General features: G+C 60.3%; 1 protein-coding gene across 10 annotated transcripts in view; it reads right to left on the reverse strand.

The window, feature by feature from the left end:
* The window catches only part of AGBL2 (AGBL carboxypeptidase 2), a 31,522-nt gene extending 19,238 nt beyond the window's left edge, over window positions 1–12,284 (reverse strand). For 2 of the 10 annotated variants that reach the window (XM_075928911.1, XM_075928912.1), the window contains exons 1-7: window positions 12,220–12,280; window positions 10,777–10,836; window positions 10,441–10,504; window positions 8,603–8,749; window positions 3,438–3,626; window positions 2,563–2,670; window positions 487–637 (exon numbers count right to left, since the gene is read on the reverse strand). In XM_075928911.1, coding sequence (XP_075785026.1) covers window positions 487–637; window positions 2,563–2,670; window positions 3,438–3,626; window positions 8,603–8,749; window positions 10,441–10,504; window positions 10,777–10,806 — 689 coding nt within the window. In that variant the 5' untranslated portion in view covers window positions 10,807–10,836; window positions 12,220–12,280. Of the gene's footprint in view, window positions 1–486; window positions 638–2,562; window positions 2,671–3,437; window positions 3,627–8,602; window positions 8,750–10,440; window positions 10,505–10,776; window positions 10,837–11,083; window positions 11,383–12,219 lie in introns of those variants that run through there. The other 8 variants (XM_075928909.1, XM_075928907.1, XM_075928910.1 and 5 more) reach the window with 8 other exon arrangements.

Here is a 12,284-nt window from a genome sequence, read left to right on the forward strand (position 1 = left end):
GTACAGCCATAAAGACTCCACCGCCTGCTGTGTTTCCCTGCGTCAGTCAGTGCATGAGCTTCCCTTCCCACAGGACGTGGAGGCAGAGGTGTTGGAGCCATTACCAGCTGGCAGAGAGTAGAGCAACTTCTTGGCTGCTCTAACCTGGGTGGGGGCAGAGAATCCAGCAGCCATCACAGTGCAGCCTCCCCTCCTTCCCTCCGAGGCTGCGGGAGAGGGGATCCCCAGGCTCAGGCCTGGCCAGTCAAGCCCTGTAGCTGTTCCCTCGGCCCAGCTGCCAAAGCTCCTCCCAGCAATGCAGCAGGCAACCACTGGGGGCACTGTCCCCTCATGCCCCTATCCTACCCAACGCAGCCGCCCAAGCTCCCTCTTTGCCTGCCCTCCATGGAGAGCCTACCCCGGGCACCCTGGCTGAGCTGGAAAGCTCCCTCTGCCCTGCCTGCCTTGGACAGCCCCACGGCCTCTGCCCCCTGCCCTCTCACTCACACTCGGACGGCCTTCTGGAGGTTCCCGCTCTCGAACCTGGATTCAAAGAGCAGGGTGATGTCCTCTGGACCTTCCAAGCTGACGGCACGTGACATGATGGGCCCTTGTGCGCCTCCAACGCGGGAGCAGGTGAAATAGGAGCCTTTGGCCGCTGCCGGGAGAGGAGATGCCCGTGTCACACCTACAGCCTGCGCTGCACCCGTCCCCTGCACCTCGCAGCCTGGCCTGTGTTTGGAGTCCTGTTGCCCTCCAACGCAGGGCGGGGAAATTTCTGGGTGCCAGTCCAAGGCAGGGAACGTCTGTGCTGGAAGTGCCCAAAGCTGCCCCCATTACCAAGCAAATACCCCACTGCAGCTGAACTTCTGGCTTCCCCTATGGCCTCCTCTTCATGTCCCCTCACCCTCAGGCCCCCATGCGACAGCCCCCCCGTTGCCTCCCCTGGGGGCAGCCTGGACTAATCCCCAAGCCATGATTGGAGAGCACTCCTAATAGTCATGGAGCAGAGAAACTGAGGCACAGGGCTGTAACACGATGTGCCCGAGGTCACCCAGCAGGCCTGTGAACAGAGCCCCGTGTCCTAAGCCCCAGACCAGGGGTCTGTCTGCCGTGAGGCGCAGCCTTTCTGCTGGTGCTCACTGCCGGGCTGGTGAGGTGCTGGTATCACGTCAGAAGCAGGATGGAGCCAGAGCGTGGGCAAGCAGCACCACCCTCCTCCATGCCTCTGCCCCGTGCGCCACAGGAAACGGGACTTTCGTACCAGGCACAGAAACATCCCTGTTCCGATGTGTCTGCATCAGGGGCACGTCTGCGCAAGAACCTGCCGCGGCGGCGAGACTCAGAGCCCGGGTCCAGTGCGTTGGGCTCATGCCAGGGTTCTAAACCCAGCAGTGTAGAGGATCCCACAGCGAGGCTGTGAAACCTGTCCAGGAGGGAGGCTCCTGGAGCCCAGCTCCAGCCAAGAGGGGACGTCTACACTGCAGGGTTTAGAACCACGGCACTTTGGGGTTAGTCAGGTGAGCCAGGTTCTGAGACTTGCTGCTGCGGGGTTTCTGCTGGCTGTGTAGACGCGCTAAGAGCCCCAGGGGCGGCGCTGCTCCGCGAAGGGCTGGGTGTGGACATGACCTGCTGGAGCGCTAGGTTGAGAGCTGAGTAGCTGCCAGACCAGTGCGCAAAGGTGGCTTCACTTAGACATGGTGCACCTTAGTGCACACTTCAGTGACACGGGCGTAGTTAGGTGCCCGACATAGCGGTGTCAACAACACCCTGTGGGGATGCAGCAACGCCAGGGGAAGAGGGCTTCTGCTGACACAGCTAACATCGTTTGGGGCAGGGGTGCCCCCACACTGGCAGAAATATTCCTTCTGTCAGGGTAGGCTATTTCTCTCCTTGGCGGCTATGCTGGCATAGCTCCACCAGCATGGGCTCTGGTGTAATTTCCACCCTAGACAGAGGTACCCACAGGAGTGCTGATTAAAGTGTTAATTTCCCAATTAACACCTGGGCTGATCAGCTTTGGCTTGACTGGCCTTTGGCTCTGGCCCTGAGTTATTTGCATGACTCATGAGCTGGAGATGGGAATTTTGCAGATCTGTCACCGGAAGCGCAGAGCAAGACTGCGAGCAGAGGGGTCGACTCCATGGATGCTCCGGGGCTCAAGCACCCATGGAAAAAAATAGAGGGTGCTCAGCACCCATCAGTTGCAGCTGTTCCGGGGCCCAGGGCTGGCTACTGATCACAGTTCAGGGGGAGCCTGGGGCTGGCCGGAGGTGCTATGGGGAGGAGGGGCAGAGAGGTATGTATGGGGGCTGCGTGGGAAGGAGCAGAGCAGGGGCAGGAAGAAGCAGAGCAAGGGTGGAGCCCCCATGCAGAGGGGATGGAGCATTCACAGGCAAAAGTAACTCAGCTCCTGCGCCCCGAGGGTTTCACTAGAGGGTGGGGAGCTTGTGTCCTGCTCTGGGGCTGAACCATTGCAGCCAGCATTCTCGGAGGCCTGCCAGGCATGTCTCAGCCCTGCACCAGAAAGCCCTGAGAGATTCCACGCCCAGGCTATCGGCCAGTGCTAGGGGGTGCACATACCTGGGCGTATGCGATAGACCACGGTTCCTTTCGCCTGCCCCACAATTAGTGGGACCGGCTCATTTCCTGTGGGCTGGTAGAAGGGCTCCGGTTCAGGCGGCACCCACTCTGCGGAGACAGGGGAATGGCTTCTGTTATGGCTGCAGGGGGGTCAGATGGCAACAGAAAAGCTTTCTCCGGAAGCGAGCTCTCAAGCCTCTGTGCCCTGTAGTGACAGAGAGAGAGGCACGACCCTTCCCTGGTGTCATTCCCCCAGACTCCCCTAGGGGAAACGCCCACTCTGGGTCCTCCAAAAGAACAGGAGACCCCAAGGGCTGGCTGGAAAGTTCTGTGCAGGGAGAGTGCTACATGGGCTGCTGCGGAGGCAGAGAATTCTGGGTAATGCTGGGGCTTAGCCCTGGCTCTCCAAGCCTCCCTGTGCCACAGAGCCCAGCATAAGCCAATGGGGAATGATCCAACACATGGGGGAGAAGCAATCTGGCTTCTGGTGCACTAGATCCGACCAGCTGGCAGGGAGGCAGGCACAGCGCTCCGGCAACCTGTGCCCTGGCAGGGCCTGAAAAACGGAGCGGGGCCAGATAAGAGAAGCAACAAACAGACGAGCTGTTCAGGGGAGCGGAGCAATGCCAAAGGCAGGGGAGCGTTCTGGCTACAAGCCCCTGCCGGGTGGGTGCATCCCGAAAACAGGGAGATTCGGGGGACAGGGAAGATCGAGGGTCGTGGGCTCGAGCTTTAGCCTGTGACTGGGAGGGCAGCCCCATAGGGGACAGGGGCAGTGACCCACAGAGGGCTCTGATTCCCAACGCCCTGTCTGGATGGAAGCCCCCGGCAGCCCCACACCCGACAGGGGCAGTGACACACACAGAGTATGTTACCGATGTGCTGGATTTGCTCCTCGATGACTTCGCACTCCACGGGCCAGCGGGGGGCCTGCAGGGGGCCCTGCGAGATGGGCACAGCAAAGAGACCCCGTGGCTCCCGCAGGCGCCGCACCCCAGGGCCCTCGAGGTGGCTGAAGAGAAGCTGTTTGCTCTTGAGAAGGGCCGCCTCCAGCATGAGCGAACCTGCCAAGAGAACAGGAGCGGGCGCTGGGGGCTGGCCTGGTGCCCCGCTTCCCTGGTGCATGCACACGGCACAGCTGAGAATCGGCAGCGATAGGAAAAGGCTCACCAGCACTCCTGGCCCCACGTGGCTGCCAGCAGCTGAATCGGCCAAGGCGGGAGCAGCACCAAACCTCCGTCACAGCTCACGCCCGGGTTGCACAGCGGCAGCTCTAGCTTGGCTACTTGCAGAAGGTCCCTCAGGGTACGTCTACACTACAGCGCTAATTCCAACTAAGCTAATTCCAACTAACGGATCCAGACTAAAAAACTAGTTCGAATTAGCGTTTTGCTAATTGGAACTAGCATGTCCACATTAAGTGGACCCTGAACCGGGGTTAAAGATGGCCGGAAGCAGTGCCGGCAGGGCATCAGAGGAGGACTTAGAGCATGGGGATGCTGTCTCAGGCTAGCCGAGGGCTGCGCTTAAAGGGTCCCGACCCCCACCCCACACAGACAGTTCTCAGGGGTGCCCCGCTTGCAAAGCAGTCCTGGCTTGGAGTGCCCTGAGTGCCCACACTGGGCACATCACACCACTCGGCCATCAGCCCGGCTGCACTTGCCGCAGGCTGCCATCTGGGGAGAGGGGGCAATTGGGGGGCTGCAGGAGAGCTTCCATCCCCAGAAGCCCGCAGAGCCAGCTCAGTCCTCCCCATCGGGGGCTCGTGCCCCATTCCTCCCTCACCTCCTTCCACTTACCCTTCCCTAACCCCCTTCCTGATGTACAAAATAAAGAAAAAGTGTGGTCAAAAATAGAATCTCTCTTTATTCAACAAAACTCGGGGAGACTGGGAAAAGGAGGTGGGAGAGGGGAAGAGAGAGGGTGGGAGAGGGGAGGGCAACTAAAATGATCAGAGGTTTGGAACAGGTCCCATATGAAGAGAGGCTAAAGAGACTGGGACTTTTCAGTTTAGAAAAGAGGAGACGGAGGGGGGACAGGATAGAGGTCTCTAAAAGCATGAGTGGGGTGGAGAGGGTGCATCAAGAAAAGTTCTTCATTAGTTCCCATAATAGAAGGACTAGAGGACACCAAAGGAAAGGAATGGGGAGCAGACTTCAAACTAGTAACAGAAAGTTGTTCTTCACAAAGCAAAGAGTCAACCTGTGGAACTCCTTGCTGCAGGAGGCTGTGAAGGCTACAACTAGAACAGAGTTTAAAGAGAAGTGAGATAAAGTGATGGAGGTTGGGTCCATGGAGTGGTATTAGCCAGGGGGTAGGAGTGGTGTCCCTGCCCAAAGTTTTGGAAGGCTGGAGAGGGATGGCACGAGACAAATGGCTTGGTCACTGTCTTCGGTCCATCCCCTCCAGGGTCCCTAGGGTTGGCTGCTGTCGGCAGACAGGCTACTGGGCTAGATGGACCTTTGGTCTGACCCAGGACGGCCATTGTAAGCTCAGGGCTCAGGGTCGGGGGTCTCAGTGGACCACCTTGATTTTCATGCACACCTGCTCCTGGGTGGCCAGGCTGGCAGCTCTCTCGCCCTAGACGGCCACTTTCCTGTGCCTAGGGCGGAGGTCGTGGACGAGGTCCATGATGTCCGCACTAGCCCAGGTGGGTGCCCGCCTCTTGTGGTCCCAGGCAAGCTCCCGGGAGCCGCCAGCCTGGTCCCGGGAAGAGGGGGAGGGCTGGGGGGCATCGGGTGGCTGGCTCGAGCCGTGCCAGGTGCAGGGTCTGCTAGCTGGGTGCTGGCAGGCTTGCACCTGGCACGGGCACCGTAGCCAGCCCGTGCCCCTTTAAGGGATCTGGGGCCGGGAGGGGGGCAATAGAGTTTCCCTGGTGTTGGCCAGAGTGGCCACCAGGGAAAGCTGGGGAGGGCTAGTCTCCCACTAGTTCGAATTAAGGGGCTACACACCCCTTAATTCAAACTAGTAAGTTCGAACTAGGCTTAGTCCTCATACAATGAGGTTTACCTAGTTCGAACTAGCGGAGCGCTAGTGTAGCGCCTATCAAAGTTAATTCGAACTAACGTCCGTTAGTTCGAATTAACTTTGTAGTGTAGACATACCCTCAGGGAGCATATCCCAGTGCAGCACCCAGCCCACTGGAACATCCTCTGCCATGGCTCCTCCCACGGCCTGCCCATGCTGGGGGCACCCTTCCTAGGGCCTGGGGGAGGCGGCCGGGTTTAGCTTGTTCACTCCAACCCTCCTAGGTGGGAAAGGCTGCGCTTTACACTCTTCCATGTGTTCTTCAGCCGGGACGCCCCCGTAAAGCCAGTGTGCTCTAGCTATGGTTTGGGCAGCAGTAGTCCCTGGGGCCCCAGCCAGCGCCCTGCAGAACAGTCCCGTGCACAACACCACAGTGCAAGCTCTGGGCTCAGCACCCAGCAGTGGGTACCAGCCGCCTAGTGTCTCAGCTTTCAGCTCTCGTATTTGTAATGAACCTTCCAGTAATAGGATCCAAAGCAGCTTTGCCTTGGGACTAGCCAGACGGCCTTTCCCCCAGCCTAGCCACAGGTGACAGCCTGGCCAGCTCCCAGTGGGAACGGGCGGGGGGGCAGTGCCTCTGTTATTGGCCCAAAGGCAATGGGCTCAAGCCAGGCCAGGGCAGTGGCGAGGCCTTACAAGCCAGAGAGCCATCTGTGACCCCCAGGCTGTTTCCCCAGGGTGAGAGCATGTGGATTTGCAGTTCGAGATGGAGATGATGATAAATTCCCCTGCTGGAAGGAGGCTCCCAGACGTGAGCCCAAAGCTAACCCTGACCCCACTCACCCTGGACACGGCCATGCAGCTGGGGTACAAAACCCCATCCGGATCCTGCTATGTGCTAGAGATCCCTGGGGGGAGAGCAGGGCCTGATAGGCGCCAACAGCAACCTGAACAAGCCAGGTGAGTGAGAAAGAGGTGGGCTCGTGCCGTGTCCACAACCCAACAGCCGACCCCCACTTTGCCTGGCCCGTCCCATGGAGAGAGCAGAGACAGCACAGAGCTGAGTGGGGGACAACACCCCGGTGAGCTACCAAGCCGAGAACAGCACCTGGCTCCTCAAACTGCCTGCAAAGCTCCACGGGCCAAGCCAGCCACACAACAGAGCCTCTTCCCAGGGGGTTTCTCTCACTTTTGGCTTGTTGTCTTGGCGAACAGTGGGGACGCCTGCACTATCTGCGTTTACCTCACTTGCGGGTAGGGTGGCCAGGTGTCCGGTATTCTACCGGAAAGTCCGGTATTTGCACTCTCTGTCTGGTAAAAAAGATCAAAAATACCAGACACGTGCAATGTCCGGTATTCTCTGATTTTTCCTGTCTGCACAGTGGACGGAACCTGGCGTGGGCGGGGGGAGCGGCTAGAAGGCGGGGCTACAATTGGTGCTAGGAGCCTGTGATTGCACAGAAGCCTGGCGGGGGCGGGGGAGTGGCTGGAAGGCGGGGCGCGATTGGCGCTGGGAGTTCTCTACAATCATTTCAGCTGCAGGATAAAAAGGAGCTCTTCTAAATTCTTCTATAGCCTTCGCTTTAGAGGAATAGAAAACAATGAATATAGCATGCACAGTTGCACAATTACTTCTAAGCCTCTTTACATAGAGATGGTGTAGGATGAAAGCGGTTTATAATAAAGGTAAGCATTAAACACAGCATGTGTGTTCGTGGCAATGGTTTTTTTTTTTTGCTCGACAAATTCTTAGCCCGCGTGTTCGTTATTCTTTGGGAAGCCATCTGGCAACCCTACCTTCGTGGGGAGGTGCCCAGTTCATGTGTATGTGAAGCAACTGCACCATGCTGCTAGTCCCTGTAGGAAAGTTGCACCTGGACGTACCTGACTCCTAAGCAACCAGACCACACTGTGCCGCTTGGCTTTGGGCAGGTATTGGGAAAAAACAGCTTGCCTGAGAGGGGATCCTTGGGGCTGGGAAGCAGATGGTGGGGGGGTTGAGCAACCCGTTCCATTCTTAGTGCTTCAAAGAGAGGCAGCAGAGTGTCTAGGGCTAAGAAGGAGGCGGCTCTGTCTCGGTGAGGCCAAGGCTTTGTGGGTAAAGGTTCAGGCTGTGTCCAGCCACCTGCACGATGTGACCGACTGTTCGTGCCTTGCTTTGATCAATTGTTGATCTCGGTTTATTTTCAGGGCAAAGTTATTCATTCTCCTTCGTGCTAGTGGTAGTTTCTTACTGAAGCCTGGAGCTCCCATTGGACGGCTGCCCTGGGGAGCATTGCAGGGAATTCATTAGCTTTACATTTGCTTGTTTGTGCTCTCCATAAAAGGACAGTGGATTGGTTCCCTCTCGCTGAGAGCCTGGGAAGCCCAACAGCCCACAAAGGGATCAAGTCACTAGCCTGCTCTGGAATTAAAACCCTTTACCACTGCACAAGTGCTCTGGGACTGTTAATAGCCAAATCTCCTAAACAGGGGAGGCAAGACATCACAGCCCTGATCCATCTACTCCACAGGTAAAAGACAGGCAGAAAACACCAAGCCTTCAGTATGCCCAGCCCCAGGAAGGATCCCCTCCAGCCACTGCCCCCCACTTTGCAGAGCCCCTTTATAAAGAGCCCCTCACTGGAAAAGGGGACTGCGCAGTACTGGGATGAGATCAGGACCCCCCCAGAATCTGGATTTTACACAAGTTCTTTTCCACTTTCCTGGGGTAACCAGCCACCTCCCCAGCGGCGCACTGACCGGTCATTCCCCCCAGCTCGGACAGACTGTGCTGCAACTTGCAACAAGCCCTGTTCCTGGGGAGCTGCGTTTTCATACATCCACTCCTTAGCCAAGGTGCCATTCCCAACACGCAGCGTATTCTACAAAGTGGCGTTCAGACCCCTGGGAGATGGTGGCTCCTCAGCCCCCAGCTAGGCCCCCTGACATGGCTCAGCCGTTTGCTCCGGGCCCTGTGCTCCCCACCCCCACGGTCTCTTCTCAACCTCACGCGGGCCCTGAGCTGCAGAACTGAGCCAATGGCTGTCATGGCCATGGGAAACTGGCTCCTCACGCTGCATTGCTCACTCACAGATCAGCTTCTTCCCGTTGTCCTGAAGGGACTCAAGGTCTGATCCACCGCTCTCCTGGAGGGCCTCCCGTGCCAGCAGCGAGTCCGAGCTCTGTGGCCTGGGCAGCTGCCGCACAGGGGAGCTGTTCTCCACTGCTTGCTCCTCATCTAGGAAGAGACGTTGCTGCCAGTGCTGGGGATGTGCTGAGCTAGCCTGGCCACCGTGCGCAGAGAACGACCCAGCTCCGCGCTCGGGGGTGGGACAGACTGGACCAGCAGGCAGAGCCACCTCAATCGTCCTATGGATGGGACTAGCGGAGCCCAGGGTGGCCTGGGGTATTACCTGGGGGGGTTGGTACAGGGCTACAGCAGGGGTTGCCCCCCTCCCACACTCACTGCGATGGTGGGAGTTGGAATGACCCAGTAGCCTGCTCCACTCTGCCCCGCTGCCTGTCTCCCACGCTTCACTGAGGTGGCATGGTCTGGGGGAGGGAGCCCTGTGCGAGGGGTTCAATAGGAGCAAGAGGGGGAAGCAGGGGCAGGAAAGGGTGGGGCAGATCAGAGTGAGGCTTGGGGAAGAGATGGAGTGAGGATGGGCTGGGGCCTGCAGAGACCCCTCCCTGGACGCCATGCCTGAGGCACTGTGGGAGGGTCGCCCTGGGTCCCATGCCCCTCTAGGGATGGCAGCAGATCTTCTAACTTCCAGCTACTCTGCTCCTGAGCACAAGGGAGTGAAGGGCTATTGGCTGTAGGGTCCTCCCGGGGGATCTCAGTCATTTAACGTGAAAAGGCCAGATGGGAGCCAGAGGAGTCACTCTGTCCCACTGAGGAGTCGTCCCTGGTCCCATGGTTCCCTACAGGCACAAAGCTTGCAGATACTAGATGCCTGAATACTAGCTGTCCCCCACCCTCACTCACTTTCACCAGGATGGGGCAGAGGGTTGGAGTGTGGGAGGGGGTGTGGACTCTGGGTGGGAAGAGGTTCTGGGCTGGGTGCAGGAGGAGGTGAGGGTGCAAACTCTGGGAGGGAGTTTGGATGTGGGGGGCCCAGGGCTGTGTGCAGGAGGGGACTGGGGTATGGGACAGGGTGTGGGCTCTGGGAGGAGAATCAGGGCTGGGGCAGGAAGTTGGGGTGAGCGCTTGTCTTGGGCGGTTCCAAGTCCCAGTCACCAGCACAGTAGGACTAAGGCAGGTTCCCTGCCTGTCCTGGTCCCACACTGTTCCCAGAAGTGGCCAGCACATCCTTCCCTGTGGCCCCTAGGCAGGCAGCCATATGGTCCCATGACCTGCTCCTTCCTGCAGGCACCACACCTGCAGCTCCCCTTGGCTGCAATACCCAGCCAATAGAAGCTGTGGAGTTGCCACTTGGGGCAAGGGCAGCACATGGAGACTCTCTGCACTCCCACACATGGAGGCCACAGGGAGGCACCTGCCAGCTGCTTTAGGAGTGTGGCAGGGCCAGGGCAGGCAGGGAGCCTGCCTTAGCCCTGCAGTGCCCCTGGACTTTTAGTGACTGATTTCCCGGTTTGGTTTCAGGAGCTTATGGGAGATGGAACTCAATTCCAGGAGATTCCCAGCAAAAGCGGGAGGCTTGGCAATCCTATGGGGTCCTGGCACCCAGCCGATGTCTTGTTCTCCTTGGGACCGGGGTGTTCCATACAGCAGTAGGGAAGGTGCCAAGCTCTGCAGTTGACAGCAAACCGCTCCCCACAGCTGCCCCCACATGCTGTGCCCAGTGCAGGAGGGCAGTCTAAAGGGATGGGGGAGTGAAACCTAGAGGCATCCAGCAGCTGAGTCTCTGCTTGCTGCCCAGTGAAATGTCTGGCTGGTGAGCAGCCAGGTGCCTGGGGTGCTCTCACCTCTGAAGTAGCCATAGTACTGGAGATGGTGGTGCATGAAGCTCTCATAGGGATCCGTGAGCAGCTGCGGGGAGGGGAAAGGGAAAGGTGAGACCCAGGCCTCCACACCTCTGGATACCAGCACACGAGTAAAATGAACAAACGGGACAGAGAGCACAGGGCCAGTCCCCTCTAGCCACAGCCCTGTCGGGCCAGCCCCTTCACCTGTGCCGGTTCAACCCCGATGCCCTGCACTGCTCTCCTCCCCTTTCCTTGCTGCAGTCCCCCATGGCTTAGCCCCATTGGCTGAAATCAGTGAATGGATCCCGCTCCCCGCAGGCCCAGTTCTGCACTAACCTCAGGGGTTGGCCCCTGGGCTGGAGACATGGCAGGCAGCAGTGACAGCTCTGTCGGTCACTAGGGGAAGCAGAGAAATTGGTCACCCGGAGTGGAAATGGACCTGATGGCCCCCTGCCCCTGCCTACACACAAACCAGACCTCCCATTCTATATGTTCCCACACACTTCATGAAGGGAATCTCAGCTCTGCACCCCCATTCTGCTCCCTCAGCAGCTCTCAGGATCCAGGGCACATTACTCAGAGTAGAGGCTGCTCTGGTGGGGTATCTGCCAAGTTATCAAGAAACATCCCAATCACAACGCACCCTCACATGCTGCTTGTCACAGCCATCACCTGCCGCACGGGCCTAGGTGCTCCATGGACACCGCACCTCTTCCCTGCACCCCTAGCTATTGCCTGCCCCACGGGCTGTGTGCTCTGGGGCTCAGCACCTCCACTTTCACCCCCATCCACGCCCATTTGGTTCAAGGCTGCCCCCCCGGCAGCTGACAGTGCAGAGCCAAGTGCTGGGCTAAGCTGGAATCACAGGCAGTCAGCTGGCATGTAGAAAACAGGAGGCCGGGCTGCTGCTTGTGCTGTAGGGACACCCCCCTCACACCCTCAGCCCAGCCACCCCCAAACACTCCCCCTCAAGACACACCCCACATGTTCTCCCCGCCCCAGAGCCCAGACCCCCCCACCACGCTCCCCCCGCCCCAGAGCCCAGACCCCCCCACCACGCTCCCCTCCGCCCCAGAGCCCAGACCCCCCCCACCCCGCTCCCCTCCGCCCCAGAGCCCAGACCCCCCCACCACGCTCCCCCCGCCCCAGAGCCCAGACCCCCCCCACCCCGCTCCCCTCCGCCCCAGAGCCCAGACCCCCCCCACCCCGCTCCCCTCCGCCCCAGAGCCCAGACCCCCCCACCACGCTCCCCCCGCCCCAGAGCCCAGACCCCCCCCACCCCGCTCCCCTCCGCCCCAGAGCCCAGACCCCCCCCACCCCGCTCCCCTCCGCCCCAGAGCCCAGAGCCCTGACCCCCCCGCGCTCCTCCCGCCCCCGAGCCCAGACCCCCCCCACCCCGCTCCCCTCCGCCCCAGAGCCCAGACCCCCCCCACCCCGCTCCCCTCCGCCCCAGAGCCCAGACCCCCCCCCGCGCTCCCCCCGCCCCCGAGCCCAGACCCCCCCCACCCCGCTCCCCCCCGCCCCAGAGCCCAGACCCCCCCCCCCGCGCTCCCTCCGCCCCCGAGCCCAGACCCCCCCACCCCGCCCCCGAGCCCAGACCCCCCCCACCCCGCTCCCCCCCGCTCCCCCCCGCCCCAGAGCCCAGACCCCCCCCGCGCTCCCTCCGCCCCCGAGCCCAGACCCCCCCGCGCTCCCTCCGCCCCCGAGCCCAGACCCCCCCCGCGCTCCCCTCGCCCCCGAGCCCCGGAGCCCTGACCCCCCCCCCCGCGCGCCCCTCACCGCAGCCTCGCGGCCGGCACTGGGCCTCTCCTCATGCCGGGACGCGGTAACCGAGCAACCGGCAG

This window comes from Pelodiscus sinensis, chromosome 4 (assembly GCF_049634645.1).
Source record: "Pelodiscus sinensis isolate JC-2024 chromosome 4, ASM4963464v1, whole genome shotgun sequence".
NCBI lineage: Eukaryota > Metazoa > Chordata > Testudines > Trionychidae > Pelodiscus > Pelodiscus sinensis.